The sequence below is a fragment of the Oncorhynchus tshawytscha genome, linkage group LG02 (assembly GCF_018296145.1).
Source record: "Oncorhynchus tshawytscha isolate Ot180627B linkage group LG02, Otsh_v2.0, whole genome shotgun sequence".
NCBI lineage: Eukaryota > Metazoa > Chordata > Actinopteri > Salmoniformes > Salmonidae > Oncorhynchus > Oncorhynchus tshawytscha.
Window position 1 is genome coordinate 41,542,538 of NC_056430.1, and position 18,382 is coordinate 41,560,919.

General features: G+C 45.2%; 1 protein-coding gene across 1 annotated transcript; it reads right to left on the reverse strand.

Annotated features, from left to right (window-relative positions):
* Nucleotides 1-1,620: 1,620 nt before the first annotated feature.
* On the reverse strand, nucleotides 1,621-16,497 carry LOC112223183 (synaptoporin-like). Its single transcript, XM_024386221.1, has 5 exons — nucleotides 16,395-16,497; nucleotides 14,324-14,448; nucleotides 8,887-9,085; nucleotides 5,062-5,253; nucleotides 1,621-2,773 (listed from the first exon to the last, which is right to left on the reverse strand). The coding sequence occupies exons 1-5, from the start codon at nucleotides 16,416-16,418 to the stop codon at nucleotides 2,393-2,395; spliced, it is 921 nt and encodes a 306-aa protein (XP_024241989.1). The 5' UTR covers nucleotides 16,419-16,497; the 3' UTR covers nucleotides 1,621-2,392.
* Nucleotides 16,498-18,382: the final 1,885 nt, after the last annotated feature.

An 18,382-nucleotide genomic window follows, 5' to 3' on the forward strand; every position in this document is an offset into this window, starting at 1 on the left:
TCTCCACACTGTATTTAATGGCTGTTCACACACAGAAGAGTCCATGCAGCCCACAGAAACTTAATTACAACCCTCGTGCCACGTTATTAAACAGGCTTACCATTGGGTAATGTCTGTCCATCCGCTCTCTCCTGCTCTGTTCTCTTCTGTTCTGTTCGGGCTTTTTTCTTATCTCATCTCTTCTCATGTATTTTACATCCCAGCTGTCATACTGGGATGTTAGGCCCATTTCAGTGTTTGGCATTTCGTCATGGTATTTGTCTTAGTTGGATTCCTCATTCCATTAGCCTGCTCATTGGGAGCCTGTAAATTAAATTATGCAGAGATAAAACAAATGTATATAAAAGCTTGTTTCCCACTTGGTCTCAATTACAGGGACTGAAATGATGGAAAGCTGTTGCATAAGGTGTTAGAGTTCACCATTAGGACTTTATCTGGATTAAAACATGTGTTTTTATTATGTCAACATCTTTAGGGCTCTTCGAAGAACATTTGATTGCTGATATTGCAGAGATCTAATTATGCAGCACTGGCTGCAATGCATTAGCTGCTGTATATGAAAGGCATGCATTTAGAATACTCAGCCAAGATACCGTACTATACTTTCTTAGCATGACCCTCAGTAAGAGACAGAATTGAAGAAAGAGAAAGAGAATCCATGTTTTGTGATGTGAGCAGGCTTGGATCTCATTAAAATACCTGCGTTCAAAGGAATAGAATAGAGTCCCTGAGCCAGAGAGAGGGGCCCCATGGGCCCTTGTGTCTGTGCCTGTATGAGCCTTTAATCTGACAGCCTTTCTACACACTTGTCTAGTCTAGCCACAGAGCTAAACAAGGTACTGTGAGCATGACAATATCTAGGGGACCGGGCAGGTGCAGTTAGCACTCCCCTCAACACAAACTAGACATTCACACCTACTCACACACTTTATTTTTCTCTCTTATCAATGTGCTTTCTGATCTTTTCTCCTTCTCCTTCTTCTGTTACTTCTGTATTTAATATCCTCCTTTTCTCTTTCCTTTCCCTGTTCTGTTTCAAATAGCCCACATTGCCATGGAAACGAGGCAGTGCTGAATCTTATTTGTCTTGTTACAGACTAAAGCAGAAAAGGATGACAGCTCTCACCTATTGTACCATACCTGCATTGCCATGGTAACAGCTCTCAGGTAGATCTTATCTGATCACTGTGATAGGACAGCAGAATATCAGAGCACCTTTCACCTGTGTGATAGACCGTGTATTCAGAGCACAGAGTTACAGTCGAGCTGTAAGTGTTCATATATTTGGAAAGTCAGGGCTCAGAGCAGTGGAGGCTGGTCGGAGGAGCTATAGGAGGACAGGATCATTGTAATGGCTGGAATGGAATAAATGGAATGGTATCAAACATATGGAAATCACATGTTTGTCAGGGCTCAGAGTTAGAGTTCAGCAGTGAGTGTCCATATCATTACAATGTCAGATCTAAGTTTCCACCTAAAATAGGACATTCTGCATAGGTGTGTTCATAAACTGCCCTTGTAGTTGGTTGTTGTATAGAGACAGACAGACTGGTTTGACTTTAGTTTCATAATGTTTTGTACAGTATTCACACAGAAACAAACCATTTGGATAATGCCAATGTAATTTTTTATTTGTGCATCTTCAATGTCAGTATTATTAAGATCCCTGTGAAATATCAACATCACTTTAAAACCATTGAGAAATGACAACAAGTATACAAAATGTGTGGAACGACTGTGGAGCATCACCGCATAACACTATCAACACACAGCACAGCCACCCACCACCAATCAAGCACACTGCATCAATTGAAGAATCAGATTGTATAATTAGAGTATATATAATATACAGTTCACAAACAAATGTACCCACCGCAATTTTAAATTCAATAGCACAAACCTACTGAAGCATAAAACAATTTTTAAGTAAAAACATGAATCATTGAACCTCAAGTGAAACACAGGTAACACCTGTGCACCGGTGCACCAAGTTCTAAACAAAACACACCAAGTTCTAGACTAAACACACCAAGAAAACCACTTCCATAAGACAGCCACCACATATAATGCAAAGTCACTACTCACACAGACAATCTTCTCTCACTCCATTTCGATTTCTGATATATTCTCCAATTCACTCCAATCTCCTCTAAATAACTCACTTGCTAAATATCCCTTACCTCCCTTTTACTATACCATCTTATTCCCTCTTATATTCCACCCCCTTAGATAATTACAACCTCCTGGCCCTCGCAAACTTCACATCGGAAAATCTACGTGACTTATACCTACCTATACCTTATGGTCAGGTATCAATATACAATAGTATTTTCAGATCTAGTCAAGTTTGTGAGGGTAAGTAGATGAGGGCAAAATGTATACGAAATGTGATCTAAATATCATTGACAAATATGATAGGATTAGGCCCTTTAGGGGTGACATCCCCCTGACTGATGATGATTGGTTGTCCTAGACTAGTCTGCGGCAAGCGTAAGCTGCCCATTGATTGGTTGAAGCTGCCTTGGCTGTAGTGCTGTTGGCCAAAGCTCTCCCGTGATAGGTCAAAACTAGCCTGCCTGTATGGATGTTGATAGAAGCTGTCCCCTGATTGGTCGAAACTGTTCTGGCTGCAGAGTCGTTGGCTCATCCCATTGGCCCGTCTCTCAGAGGCGCTTCTCATCGGGTACCGCTGGCCAGTCTTGTACCAGCCAGTCTCTTTGAATACAAACCAGATGTTGCCGGCCCAGAGGATAAAGTTTACAAAACCAAAGGCCTGCATAGAGGTATAGATAGAGGGTGTTTAGTTTGGGTCTAAACATAAAAATGACAGATTTAGAATCAGAAAATGTAACAAATGGTTGCTAAGAATTTTGGTTGGTGTACACACATGATGTTAAACGTAATCAACAACCGTTAAACACCACCTGTCGGAACTGAAGACCTGAAGTCCTGAAAGAGCTGCAGAATCTGGATCCCTACAAATCAGCTGGGCTAGACAATCTGGACCATCTCTTCCTAAAATGATCCACCTCTTTCTGAGATTCGTAAAGATTGGAAAGCGGTATCCCCCTCTTCAAAGGGGGGAGACACTCTAGACCCAAACTGTTACAGACCTATATCCTGTCCTGCCTTTCTAAAGTCTTCGAAAGCCAAGTGAACACACAAATCATCGACCATCTCGAATCCCGCCGTACCTTCTCTGCTATGCAATTCGGTTTCCAAGCTGGTCACGGGTGCACCTCAGCCACGCTTAAGGTCCTTAACGATATCATAACTACTATCGATAAAAAACAGTACTGTGCAGCCGTCTTCATCGACCTGGCCAAGGCTTTCGACTCTGTCAATCACCACATTCTTATCGGCAGACTCAACAGCCTTCTCTAATGACTGCCTCACCTTGTTCACTAACTACTTCTCAGATAGCGTTCAGTGTGTCAAATCGAAGGACCTGTTGTCCGGACCTCTGGCAGTCCGTATGGGGTGCCACAGGTTTCAATTCTCAGGCCGACTCTTTTCTCTCTATATACTGGCCCTTCTTTGGAGACTGTGTTAACAAACCTCCAAACGAGCTTCAATGCCATACCACACTCCTTCCGTGGCCTCCAACTGCTCTTAAACGCTAGTCAAACTAAATACATGCTCTTCAACCGATCGCTGCCCGCACCTGCCTGCCCGCCTAGCATCACTACTCTGGACGGTTCTGACTTAGAATATGTGTACAACTATAAATACCTAGGTGTCTGACTAGACTGTAAACTCTCCTTCCAGACTCACATTAAGCATCTCCAATCCAAAGTTAAATCTAGAATCGGCTTCCTATATCGCAACAAGGCCTCCGTCACTCATGCTGTCAAACACCCTCGCAAAACTGACTATCCTGCCAATCCTTGACTTCGGCGATGGCATTTACAAAATAGCCTCCAACACTCTACTCAGCAAATTGGATGCAGTCTATCACTGTGCCATCCGTTTTGTCACCAAAGCCCCATATACTACCCACCATTGCGACCTGTATGCTCTCGTTGGCTGGTCTTCGCTACGTATTTGTTGCCAAACCCACTGGCTCCAGGTCATCTATAAGTCTTTGCTAGGTAAAGCTCTACCTTATCTCAGCTCGCTGGTCACCATAGCAACACCCACCCGTAGCATGCACTGCAGCAAGTATATTTCACTGCTCATCCCCAAAGCCAACACCTACTTCGGCCGCCTTTCCTTCCAGTTCTCTGCTGCCAATGAGTGGAACGAATTGAAAAAATCACTGAAGTTGGAGACTTATATCTCCCTAACTAACTACAAGCATCGGCTTACCGATCGCTGCAGCTGTACACAGCCCATCTGTAAATAGCCCATCCAACCAACTACCTACCTCATCCCCATATTTGTTTTTTGTTTTTTTCTGCTCTTTTGCACACCAGTATTTATATCAGTATTTATAAATGCACATGCTCATCTGCACATCTATCACTCCAGTGTTAATTGCTAAATTGTAATTACTTCACCACTATGGCCTATTTATTGCCTTACCTCCTTACTTAATTTGCACACACTGTAGATTTTCTATTGTGTTATTGACTGTGCGTTTGTTAATCCAATGTGTAACTCTATGTTGTTGTTTTTGTTGCACTGCTTTGCTTTATCTTGGCCAGGTCGCAGTTGTAAATGAGAACTTGATCTCAACTGGCCTACCTAGTTAAAAAAAGGCAATGGAGCTAACATTGATCAGCATTCATGTTTCACTTAGAGTATAAGGGCTGTGTCCCAAATGGACCCTACTACATATATCCCTCAAACTCAACTCTAGACCTCGAAGCCAGTTCCAGTGCATTGTATCATAGTTCCCTTCAAATCAGGGACAGATTTAGACCTGGGACACCAGGTGAGTGCAATTAATTAACAGGTAGAACAGTTAAACCAGGAGGCTCTGGACCTCATAGGGTCCAGAGTTGAATACCCCTACCATATAAGGTGCACTACTTATGACTAGGGCCCATAGAGCTCTGGTCTAAAGTAGGGCACTATATAGAGAATAGGTTGCCATTAGGGATGCATCCAATGACTCACCACAGACGTGTTGAGCTCAGACCAGACTGGGTGGTGGGAAGCTGAACACCGGTTGGCTGGGCGTCTGCAGGCGGAGATGAGCAGGAGAACCTGGGTGGGATCTGTGGCTGACTTCACATCAGACAGAGCTTTGGCCCAGGCACAGGAGCTCACCAACCACATGAAGGCGAAGAGCACAGTCACTACAAAGTCCTGTTTAGGAGGGAGACATAGAGGAGGTTATTATCAGATGTAATGAGATTGTGAGAGTTGAGGAAGAGGATAGGGTGAAGTTATAAATTAGATTTAAGGGGACATTGGAAGAAACGAGGGGTTACTGCAATGTCGTTTGGAGGGACTCCATACCCTGGCATTCAATACATTGCTGGAGCAATTCCGTGGATTCCCTACTGGGCATCGGGTCACACCAGTAATCTCCCAGCCTACACTAGTGTCCCGAGAACCCCGCATACCTCCTTTGGAGCGCTATGCAGGAGATTCTGGAAACTGCCAGACTTTTCTCTCCCAGTGCTCCCTCATTTTCGAGCTTCAGCCTTCTTCTTTCCCCTCGGACCGCTCGAGGATAGTGTACCTCATAACGCTGATGTGCGGGAAGGCACTTGCTTGGGCTATGGCGGTGTGGTAGCAACAGTCCGCCATCTGCCTCAGTCTGGAGGAGTTCATGGCAGAAGTTTGGAAGGTGTTTGATTTTCCATTGTCCGGGAGAGAGGCTGCTCGTACACTGCTCCAGCTAGGTCAAGATTCCCACAGTGCGGCAGACTACGCAGTGGATTTTTGCACGTTGGCGGCTGAGAGTGCCTGGAACCCGGAAACATTCGGAGGTGATCAAATATGTGCTCACAGACCTGGAGCTGCCCATGTTCCTTGATTCCCTCATAGCATTGGCCATCCGGATTGATGGGCGGCTTTGAGAATGTGGGAGGGAGAGGGAGTCTGCCCTGTCACGCTCGTTCACCCCCGATTCCCACCTCGCCTCTGAGGAATCCCGGGGGACCCCCGAAGTCTACGTGTCTGAGTGAACCCGACGTCATCCGTGTTCTCTTGGAATCACCAAGGGCTGCCGACTCGTCTACTTCGGAGTCCATGCACCTGGGCAGGAATAGCTTGACTCCGGCTGAGCGCTTACTCTGACTCCACACACAGAGCTGTCTAAATTGCAGAGCTACGGGACATTTCGTAGCTACCTGCCCATTAAAAACCCAGGCTCATCAAGAAGGGACGAGTACTCTGGTGGGCCATAAGGAGAACTTTTCCTCTCCCCTTACTCGCAACCCTTTACATGTCATCCTGCTGTTGGGGAACCAGTCCAAATCTCTCCGTGTACTCATCGACTCTGGGGCAGATGAGAGTTTTTGGGATGCTACCCTGGCATCCGAGCTGGGCATCCCCACTCAGTCCTTCTCCATTCCCGTGGATGTTAGAGTGCTGGACGGGCACTCTATATGCCGGGTCACTCATAATACCAGTCCCATCAACCTACCATTGTCAGGAAAACACAGTGAGGCAATTCACTTTATGCTGATTAAGTCTCCTCAGGTTCCCATGGTATTGGGACTAACTTGGCTCCAGCGATACAATCCCCTCATAGACTGGACTGCTGGAGCCATTATGGACTGGAGCCACGGCCATTGTCTGAAGTCAGCACAGCCTGCCCCAGGATGTCTTCCTGTGGGCTTGGAAGTTGCCCCAGACCTCTCCACCATTCTCGTGAAGTACCAGGTCTTCCAGGAGGTTTTCAGTAAGGTCTGGGTCACTTCACTTCCTCCGCACTGACCCTATGAGTGCGGGATCGACCTTCTTCCAGGCACTACACCGCCCTGGGGACGACTGTACTCTCCTTCGGGTCCGGAGACCCTGGCTTCCCCCTGTCTGCACTTACTTCTCCCAAGGTTCAGTTTACATGGTAATCTGGAGGCGAAAGAAATGCACACCTGTTTAGGCGGGGTGCTGGCTAGCAGAGTAGAACATTTGAAAAAGAAAAGGAGAGCACTCTAGGAGCTCACACTCTACGAGTTCAGATGCAATAATTTAATAACCTGATATCCAACATTTTAACAGACAAGCTGCCTTCATCAGGGTATAAGGTCAGGGTATACGGTACCCAGCTTCTGACCGGGTGTTCCGGGACCTCAAGCACCACTTCACCACTGCTGCCATATTGTTTCATCCTGACCCGTCCCATCAGTTCGTGGTGGAGTCTCATGCTTCGGATGTCGGAGTTTGAGCTGTCTTGTCCCAGCGTTCTGCCCTGGACCTCAAGTTTCATCCCTGCGCCTTCTTCTCCCATCACCTCAATTCCACGGAGAGGAACTACAATATGTGGAATCATGAGCTTCTCGCGGTGAAGATGGCATTGGAAAAGTGGAGATGCTGGTTGGATGGGGTGGAACATCCATTCATTGTGTGGACGGACCACAAAAACCTGGAATATCTCCGCACCGCTAGGTGGGCCCTGCTTTTCACCCGGTTTAACACCGACCGGGATCCAAGAATATCAAGCCGGATGTGCTGTCACACCGCTATAGCCCTGTGGCTACACTCTCGGACCCCAAGACCATCCTTCCTACCTCCTGTCTGACGACGGCACTTAGCTGGGAAATAATAGGGAAGCAGATCCGTGAGGCACAGCGTTCCCAGCCGAATCCCGGGTGCGCCACAGATAACTGGATGTTTGTACCTGACGCTGTCTGCTCCCGTCGGACCCTGGCCTTTGTGCGACAACGCTTTTGGTGGCCTACCATAGTCCTGGATGTCTCCGCGTTCGTCGCTGCCTGCACGGTCTGTGCACAGAACAAGACTCCTCTGCAAGCTCTGGCTGGTCTCCTTCAACCACTGATTGTCCCTCACAGTCCCTGATCTCACATATCACTGGACTTCGTCGCGGGTCTTCCCCCATTTGATGGCAACACCGCCATCATGACAGTAGTGGATCGGTTTTCCAAAGCCACTCACTTCATTCCTCTCCCCAAGCTACCCTCTGCCAAAGAGATGGCCCAGCTCATGGTGCAGCATGTCTTCCGGATCCATGGACACCCAGTGCACATGGTCTCCGACCGGGGTCCTCAGTTCTCGTCCCGGTTCGGGTCGTTAGCTATCCTTCGGGCTCAGTCAAAGCGAACCAATCAAGACCTGGAGGTGACTCTTCGCTGCCTTGTCTCCGCCAACCCCACCACCTGGAGCCAGCAACTTGTGTGGGTTGAATACGCCCGCAGCACCCTCCCCTGCTCTGCCACTGGGAACTCGCCTTTCGAGTGTTCCCTGGGGTATCAGCCCCTGCTCTTCCCGGAACAAGAGGAAGAGGTCAGCATGCCCTCGGTCCAGATGTTTGTCCTCCACTGCTGCTGTATCTGGAAGAGAGCCCTGTCGACTCTTCTCAAGACCATGTCCAGGTATTGACGACAGGCTATACCGGACCCCGGCTCCCCGGTATAGTCTCGGGCAGAGGGTATGTCTGTCCACTCGTGGAGTCCCTCAAACTTTCCCCCCGCTTTATCGGCCCTTTCCCCATCTCCAAGATCATTAGCCCCTCTGCTGTTCGTCTTCTGTTGCCCCGTACCCTCCGTATACATTCCACTTTTTATGTGTCTGTGATTAAACCTATGTCTCACAGCCCTTTTTCTCCTGTCCTGTAACTGCTATTTAAAGAATGCAATAATGTACCACACCTTTTATAGGTAATAATCTTGAATCACATTTCTTTATATGCTAAGCTACAGTCCTGTAAATTATTCAATTTATTGTATCTCAATTATTACACATGCAAATTATACAAATCCCATGGCATGAATGAATCAAAGGCAGCTCTTGGTAAGTAAATCAACTCACCACCAGTGGTCCTCTGTTACCCTCGCGGTACTTGTTCTGGTAGTAGATGTACACCACGGTGGCCAGCAGGGAGTAGAGGAAGGCAACAACTGCCACGGTCACGAAGAACTGAGCTGAGGAGGAGTAGTCGCCTACCATGAAGATGGTCTCCTGTCTGTTCCCCTCACACAACGTGGGCTTGAAATAGACCTGCTGTAACCTATCAGATGACAGGAACAAGGACATGGTCACAGAGACTTTTATTGAGTAACGCAAGGCTCTGATCACTGTGTAGGCAATTTAAACCTTTCAAGCATGAATCCATAGCAATGAAACTGCCACATCCGTTTGTGATATTACAACAACAAAGATGTTACTACATTGATTTTATTACATTGGGGGGGAAATCCTTCCATTAGCAATGGCATCTGACCTAATCTGACAGGCTTTGGGAGGGGGAGGGAGGGAGAAGAGAAAGGGGAAGAGGGGGAGAAAGAATACTCATCTAAGGAGATTGGGGTATACAGTTGAAGTTGGAAGGTTACATACACTTAGGTTGGAGTCATTAAAACTCATTTTTCAACCACCCCACACATTTCTTGTGAACAAAGTCGGTTAGGACAAGTCGGTTAGGACATCTACTTTGTGCATAACACAAGTACTTTTTCCAACAATTGTTTACAGACAGATTATTTCACTTAGAATTCACTGTATCACAATTCCAGTTGGTCAGAAGTTTACATACACTAAGTTGACTGTGCGTTTAAACAGCTTGTAAAATTCCAGAAAATGATGTCATGGCTTTAGAAGCTTCTGATAGGCTAATTGACATCATTTGAGTCAATTGGAGATGTATCTGTGGATGTATTTCAAGGCCTACCTTCAAACTCAGTGCCTCTTTCCTTGACATCATGGGAAAATCAAAATAAATCAGCCAAGACCTCAGAATTTAAATAATAGACCTCCGCAAGTCTGGTTCATCCTTGGGAGGAATTTCCAAACACCTCAAGGTACCACGTTCATCTGTACAAACAATAGTACACAAGTATGAACACCATGGGACCACGCAGCCGTCATACCGCTCAGGAAGGATACGCGTTTTGTCCCCTAGAGATGAACGTACTTTGGTGCGAAAAGTGCAAATCAATCCCAGAACATCCCAGCAAAGGAACTCGTGAAGATGCTGGAGGAAACAGATACAAAAGTATCTATAGCCACAGTAAAACGAGTCCTATATCGACATAACCTGAAAGGCCGCTCAGCAAGGAAGAAGCCACTGCTCCAAAACCGCCATAAAAAAAACAGACTACGGTTTGCAACTGCACATGGGGACAAAGATCGTACTTTTTGGAGAAATGTCCTCTGGTCTACTGAAACAAAAAGAAAACTGTTTGGCCATAGTGACCATCATTATGTTTTTTAAGAAAAAGTGGGAGGCTTGCAAGCTGAAGAACACCATCTCAAATGAAAAGCACGGGGGTGGCAGCATCATGGTGTGGGGGTTCTTTGCTGCACGAGAGACTGGTGCACTTCACAAAACAGATGGCATCTATCTATTATGTGGATATATTGAAGCGACATCTCTAGACATCAGTCAGGAAGTTAAAGCTTGGTCGCAAATGGGTCTTTCAAATGGACAATGACCCCAAGCATACTTCCAAAGTTGTGGCAAAATGGCTTAAGGACAACAAAGTCAAGGTATTGGAGTGGCCTTCACAAAGCCCTGACCTCAATCCTATAGAAAATGCACACACAAATAAGACTAAACCTTGCATGTGGCAGTTTTGACAGGGAAGTGTGCGTATCTCCATGTACTGTACCATGCGTACGCACAACTTCAAGTGGTTTAAGAATTGTATTACATGCTTATATTGCTATTTTGGGTAAAATGGAGGTGTTTGACACACGGGAATTATGATAATAGTTGGATAATATGAACATTAAAGAGTATGCCTAATGATAAAATCGATGCATTTGCCATTGGTAAGGAAGTTGCATAACAGCATGTATAGCCTATGTACACTTTTATTATATAGACCTAAATCTGACATGGCCCAATTCTAACATTAACCATATCATACAGCAATTGAGGAAGTTTTGTTACCATAAAAGGTGGGGTTTTAGCGCTTGTTCATGAGCACACAAATATAATATGGCTCTGATTTATCAATGAAAACATGCATATAATGTTGCGAGCGACAGTTTGATAAATCCCAATAATTTGTTACAGAAATCCTAGAATCTCCACATACGCCATCATTTATTAAGAAATGTATGCACGGTTGATAAATGAGGCCCCAGGAGTTGAAAAGGTTCAGGGTTTTCAAGGGAGCAGGTACTGTAGATAGATACACATGAGATACTGAATGTGGAAACATGAATCATTTCCGGGGATCAGACAAAGACTCTGACACCACAGTCTGTCTGACAGCTCCATATTTCATCAACTCAATGCTGTTCTCTTTCTTCCATCTTTTATAGATGGAAAATAAAACTCAGCCACCACACTATTTTTCAAAACACATTCACAGGCAGACAACACTGTCATTGTCTCATCAAAGCTATATCCCCACATGCACCGTAGATTCAATGATACCTAGACCGGAAGCACTCTTGCTTTGAAATATCAAAGCAAACTCTGAACCAACTATATTCATTTGGGGACAGATCAAAACACATTAAACATTAATGGCATTTTAGCTAGATAGCTTGCTGTTGCTCGCTAATTTGCTTTGGGATATAAACATTCGGTCGTTATTTTTCCTGAAATGCACAGTATGGGTAGGCTACAGTACGCCTACAGTATATCACGGAACAATTAATCCACACATAAAAGGGTAAAAGTTTGCTTCTAGTAATCTCTCCTCCTTCAGACGTCTTCTTCTTCTTTGGACTTGACATGGGGGTTGGCAACCAATTTTAAGGTGGATTACCACTACCAACTGGACTGGTGTGTTGACCTCAGTTCATCTTTCAAACACCCACGTAGGTATATGCACCTAAAAACCAATGAGGAGATGGGAGAGGCGGGACTTGCAGCATGTCAAGCTGTCACGGATCCCCGGTTATGATGCTCATTCTGTTCACCAGTTTCGGAGGTCTACGTCACCTGCTTTCTAGGCTTCACTGAACGGGATTCATTATCATCAACACCGGACAATCTTGTCTGATTACACACACCTGGTTCCCATTTCCCCTGATTAGTATATTATATATGTGTCCTTTGTTCCCTCTGTCTTTGTCGGTTATTGTTCCCATGTCCGTTGGTGATGTGAGTACCTATGCGTTGGTGTGAGTACCTATGCGTTGGTGCGAGTAACTATGCGTTGGTGCAGCTGTTATGCTGAGTGCTATATATATATATACACTGTTCAAAGAAATAAAGGGAACACTAAAATAACACATTCTAGATCTGAATGAATGAAATATTCCTATTAAATACTTTTTTCTTTACATAGTTGAATGTGCTGACAACAAAATCACACAAAAGTTATCAATGGAAATCAAATTTATCAACCCATGGAGGTCTGGATTTGGAGTCACACTCAAAATTAAAGTGGAAAACCACACTACAGGCTGATCCAACTTTGATGTAATGTCCTTAAAACAAGTCAAAATGAGGCTCAGTAGTGTGTGTGGCCTCCACGTGCCTGTATGACCTCCCTACAACGCCTGGGCATGCTCCTGATGAGGTGGCGGATGGTCTCCTGAGGGATCTCCTCCCAGACCTGGACTAAAGCATCCGCCAACTCCTGGACAGTCTGTGGTGCAACGTGGCGTTGGTGGATGGAGTGAGACATGATGTCCCAGATGTGCTCAATTGGATTCAGGTCTGGGGAACGGGCGGGCCAGTCCATAGCATCAATGCCTTCCTCTTGCAGGAACTGCTGACACACTCCAGCCAAATGAGGTCTAGCATTGTCTTGCATTAGGAGGAACCCAGGTCCAACCGCACCAGCATATGGTCTCACAAGGGGTCTGAGGATCTCATCTCGGTACCTAATGGCAGTCAGGCTACCTCTGGCGAGCACATGGAGGGCTGTGCGGCCCCCCAAAGAAATGCCACACCATGACTGACCCACCGTCAAACCGGTCATGCTGGAGGATGTTGCAGGCAGCAGAACGTTCTCCACGGCGTCTCCAGACTGTCACGTCTGTCACATGTGCTCAGTGTGAACCTGCTTTCATCTGTGAAGAACACAGGGCGCCAGTGGCGAATTTGCCAATCTTGGTGTTCTCTGGCAAATGAAAAACGTCCTGCACGGTGTTGGGCTGTAAGCACAACTCCCACCTGTGGACGTCGGGCCCTCATACCACCCTCATGGAGTCTGTTTCTGACCGTTTGAGCAGACACATGCACATTTGTGGCCTGCTGGAGGTCATTTTGCAGGGCTCTGGCAGTGCTCCTCCTTGCACAAAGGCGGAGGTAGCGGTCCTGCTGCTGGGTTGTTGCCCTCCTACGGCCTCCTCCACGTCTCCTGATGTACTGGCCTGTCTCCTGGTAGCGCCTCCATGCTCTGGACACTACGCTGACAGACACAGCACACCTTCTTGCCACAGCTCGCATTGATGTGCCATCCTGGATGAGCTGCACTACCTGAGCAACTTGTGTGGGTTGTAGACTCCGTCTCATGCTACCACTAGAGTGAAAGCACCGCCAGCATTCAAAAGTGACCAAAACATCAGCCAGGAAGCATAGGAACTGAGAAGTGGTCTGTGGTCACCACCTGCAGAACCACTCCTTTATTAGGGGTGTCTTGCTAATTGCCTATAATTTCCACCTGTTGTCTATTCCATTTGCACAACAGCATGTGAAATTTATTGTCAATCAGTGTTGCTTCCTAAGGGGACAGTTTGATTTCACAGAAGTGTGATTGACTTGGAGTTACATTGTGTTGTTTAAGTGTTCCCTTTATTTTTTTTAGCAGTGTATATAGTGTATTACGGGTATCGTCCCGTGTCATTCAATGAGGTTTACCCTCGCGCTTTTGTTTGGGTACAGCCCAGTGTTTTTGTATACGTGTTTGTTTTGGGTGTATTAAAAACCCCTATTGTCTATTCCTTCACCTGTCTCCAAAATCCTTTATACCAGCATGACACTGGCGTTGCAAATAGAACCAAGTTCTGGGTACGCAGATGCTCGTTGACAAGCTCGAGCAGTGTGGGTGCACTGATTGAATAACGTATCTTTTTTTGCAATGCTCGCGCACGTGACACGAGCAGTGTGGTCACCGTGTTAATCTAGGTAAATGTGACTTGCCTCTCAATGTGACATACCCATGAGTCTGAAAGTACATGTGATAATGGCATGAGCCTTCTGCTCCAGGTTGCACATGACTGTAGTGTACTTCAATGTAAATTCTGCTGAATTCCTGTTTTGGAGAAAGTTGACCATGAACCACAATAAAATGGGTAAAAGTATAGTAGTCAGACTATGGAAAATGTCAGCATGTGTTACCTGAAGGGATAGGCAAAGTTTACGGTGATGCTGAGGTTGCTCTGGCTCTTGTCTAGACATTCCACTCTAACCCGCAGGTGACCAGAGTACCCTCCACATGTTGCAAATGCACAGACGGCAAAAATCTAGGAAAACAAAAATGAAATACTTCATTAGACTCCTACCCATTGAGCATTCTAGACATAGGATGTGTCCCAAAATGGCACCCTATTGCCTACATAGTAAACAGCTTTTGACCAGAGCCCTGGGCCTGGTAAAAAAAAGTAGTGCACTACATAGGAAATAGGGTACCATTTGGAATGCACCCATAGTTGCTCCTAGTCACACCTCTCTTGTCTGGCCCTCTACAGAGCTGCTAGACTAGCAGCTGGAATTAATGGGCCACAGAGGACCATCAACATCCTGACAAAGGCTGACTCTGTGAAAGTAATTAGGGAATTTTTCATGTGTAACATGGTATATGGTATGGATACAGTATATGGTGGATGGAGTTATACAGTTGGTTGTGTTTAGCTTTTGCCAACTTGGAGCTGTTGATCGATCCTTAAAGAAAAGAAAACCTGCTCTTTCCAGTATCACTTAGGTTTATGAAGCAACAGGTGAATGCATGTTGTATCTCTGTATACATCTATTGGGAGTCTATTGGGAGTCTATGAGGCATGCACATCTTTCAAAGGGATCATGTGTCTATAATTTCTGTCAGTGGCCGGGAGACTGATGTCAGCATGTTATACATATTTCATCAGGAACCGTCCGAGGGCATGGCAGGCAGTCAGATACTGTAGGCTACTGGCACTAATCTCTTTCAGTTATCTACCTTTGATTCCTGTGAAAGGACTGAAGCATTGGTCAATTCTAATCAAGACCTAGCACTCCCACGCCCGTGCATGGACACACACAGCAAGTAATTATCCATAATCTTTAGCCTTTACCATAATTGCGAAAGATGACACAACTCATCTCTCTGATGAAATGTTATGTTTGTTTGTTGTGTTTCTTTGTGTGGGTTTGTTTATCTTTTAGAAATAGAGAGATTGACGGTGACAGGGATAGAGACAGAGACAGAGAGAGAGAGAGCAAGACAGAAACAGAGACAGAGAGAGAGAGCGAGCGGGACAGAGACAGAGACATAGACATAGACAGAGAGAGTTCCTTAAAGGGATAACATACAGCCAGGAGACCCCATCTAATTAAGTATGTGTGGCTATAATTAAAAGTCAGTGATTGGATGGATCTATGGAAGGATTGATCTGTCTGTTGTCTGCAAACCCCTTGGTCATTCACTCATTAATATTCAAATGGATAAGGATGCTTTCTAAATTATTCTGATCATTAATGACATTAGAGAGAGAGGTGATAGATGAAAGCTACCGTCAATTTAATCCGTAGCACTGAAGATATGCATTGTAGAGTGATAGACATTTAAAGGCAATGTTAGCAGAAACTGCATTTACGGAAAACACTGGATATGTTGGCTCAATCGAAAATTACCTTTCAATTTTAATTGTGCTATAACACTGAACTTCAGCACTGCGTATTTAATCGAGCCCCTAATCTTGGCACCATATCTATTAAGCAGACTGATGATCAAGGTTTGGGATTGATTTCCTTGAAAACAGCATTATAAAAACAACTGAATAATTTAGAAATGGGCTGACTGCAAACAGAGCATCGCCTACTGTGGGTTAGAGGGTGGGCAGAGTGACTCAACCTGTTGGAATACTTTACATGTCACACACACACACACACACACACACACACACACACACACACACACACACACACACACACACACACACACACACACACACATACACCAAAACACCAAAAGACTCCACTGGAAACAACATTTGATAACATTCCCACAAAACATAAATATTATTCCTTACAAACTAAATTGGATATGAAAAAAATGATTTAAAAAACAGATTTATCACTAGCCTACCATAGAGCACATCCATACTTCATAACTGGATAATTGTAATGCTCTATTATATTGTTTAACCAGGAATGTACTTACTAATGAAAATCAATTAGCCACAGTCCAAATATGAAAGAAACAACAACTTACCGGAGCAAATATGACCATACACATTTAAAAAGCAGAGTGAACAAGTACTACTCCACAAGATGGTGTTAGCAGCTTTCTCCTCATACTGTTGTACTGTCACTGATGTAGATGGCACAAAGCAGAGAGAGAGAGAGAGATAGAGAGAGAGAGAGAGATAGCAGAGAGAGATAGCAGAGTGCAGAGGTTGCCCGGAGGGTGGGGAGAGCAGAGACCAGATATCTGAAGTGAGGAGAGGAGAGAGCAAAGCGAGCTATCTGGGGTTGGGGTAGGTGTTGTGTGGGGGGGGGAGAAGAGGATGTAGTGTAGAGAGTGTGTCTGTAGTGTAACTTGGTGTTTCTGCTCCTCTCTTCGAGGACAGACCTACCTACCAGACACTGGTAGATAACAGATAGACAGATCTGTAAAAGTATGAGGATTCACCTAGGAGATTTCAACCAATAGATTCAGAAGAGACATGGACAGAGTGCCTTCAGAAAGTATTCACACCCCTTTACTTTTTCCAAATTTTGTTGTGTTACAGCCTGGTTTCAAAATGGATTAGATTGAGATTTTGTGTCACTGATCTACACACAATACCCCATAATGTCAAAGTGGAATTATCTTAAAAAATAAATATACATTCATTTAAAATGAAAAACTGAAATATCTTGAGTCAATAAGTATTCAACCCCTTTGTTATGGCAAGCCTAAATAAGTTCAGGAGTAGAAATATGCTTAACAAATCACATAAGTTGCATGGACTCACTCTGCGTGCAATAATAGTGATTTAACATGTTTCCTCTGCTTGGAGCAACAGTGAAGTGGGCAGGGCAGTACGAATTTCTTATCTTACATCTGCAAGCAGAGTCTGAACATCAGACAGGATGGCATTGTCCCCTTCGATCTGTGCAATGGCTACTGCTATAGGTTTCAGGAGTTTCCGGCTGCTTACCACTCTCTCCAAAAATACATCATCCAGGAGGATCCTCTTGATGGGGCTGTCCGTATTGGCAGACTGTGATATGGCCATTTCTTGGAGAGACTCCTTCCCCTCCAGGAGACTGTCAAACATGAAGACCACCCCAACGGTTGTTGCTGGGCAGCTTCAGTGGTGCTCTTATGCTTCTCACTTTGCTTGGTGAGGTAGATTGCTGCTATAACGTGATAACCCTTCACATACCTAACCATTTCCTTGGCTCTCTTGTAGAGTGTATCTATTGTTTTCAGTGGCATGATGTCCTTGATGAGCAGATTCAATGCATGAGCAGCACAGCCAATGGGTGTGATGTGAGGGTAGGACTCCTCCACTTTAGACCAAGCAGCCTTCATGTTCGCAGCATTGTCTGTCACCAGTGCAAATACCTTCTGTGGTCCAAGGTCATTGATGACTGCCTTCAGCTCATCTGCAATGTAGAGACTGGTGTGTCTGTTGTCGTTCGTGTCTGTGCTCTGGAATATTGGTTGAGGGGTTGAAATTATGTAGTTAATTATTCCTTGCCCATGAACATTTGACCACCCAATTCCATTGAATTGGGGATAGTTTAACCTAAATACCTAGAATTGCCTTATGTGTATCCCACAAAAAAAGGTTCACTGCTATAAGCTAACTTTTTTGATGAATTTAGGCAAAATTCCCAAAATTACCAGGCTTAACTTCCGATGGAAAATTTCTGGAAAAATTCTGGAAATTTACAGGAAAGTTCCCGACCCTTTGCAACCCTAGCCTCAACACACATCTAGAGTGCAGCTACAACGTTAACTGGTATTTGCTAACTTCTACCGCCGCTTCATTCAGGGTTACAGTACCCAGACGCACACTCACGTTTGTATAGCCCCGCTGCTACTCTGGCTGACCCCGTGACCATCCTCCTTACCTCCTGTCTAGCAGCTGCACTCGTCTAGAGTATAGAGAATCTGGTTCAAAAGGCACAGCGTTCCCGGTGGTGAGGGGGTCCACCTCACCGAATGTTTGCTCTGGACTCTGTTCCTCACCGCCTCTGGTCCCATTC

Coding starts and splice junctions, on each gene's coding strand:
- LOC112223183 (XM_024386221.1), bottom strand. CDS start 16,418: ATGTGTATGGTCATATTTGCTCCG. Junction 14,449..16,394: donor GTATGGTCATATTTGCTCCG/GTAAGTTGTTGT, acceptor TTGTTTTCCTAG/ATTTTTGCCGTCTGTGCATT. Junction 5,254..8,886: donor GTAACAGAGGACCACTGGTG/GTGAGTTGATTT, acceptor CCTCCTAAACAG/GACTTTGTAGTGACTGTGCT.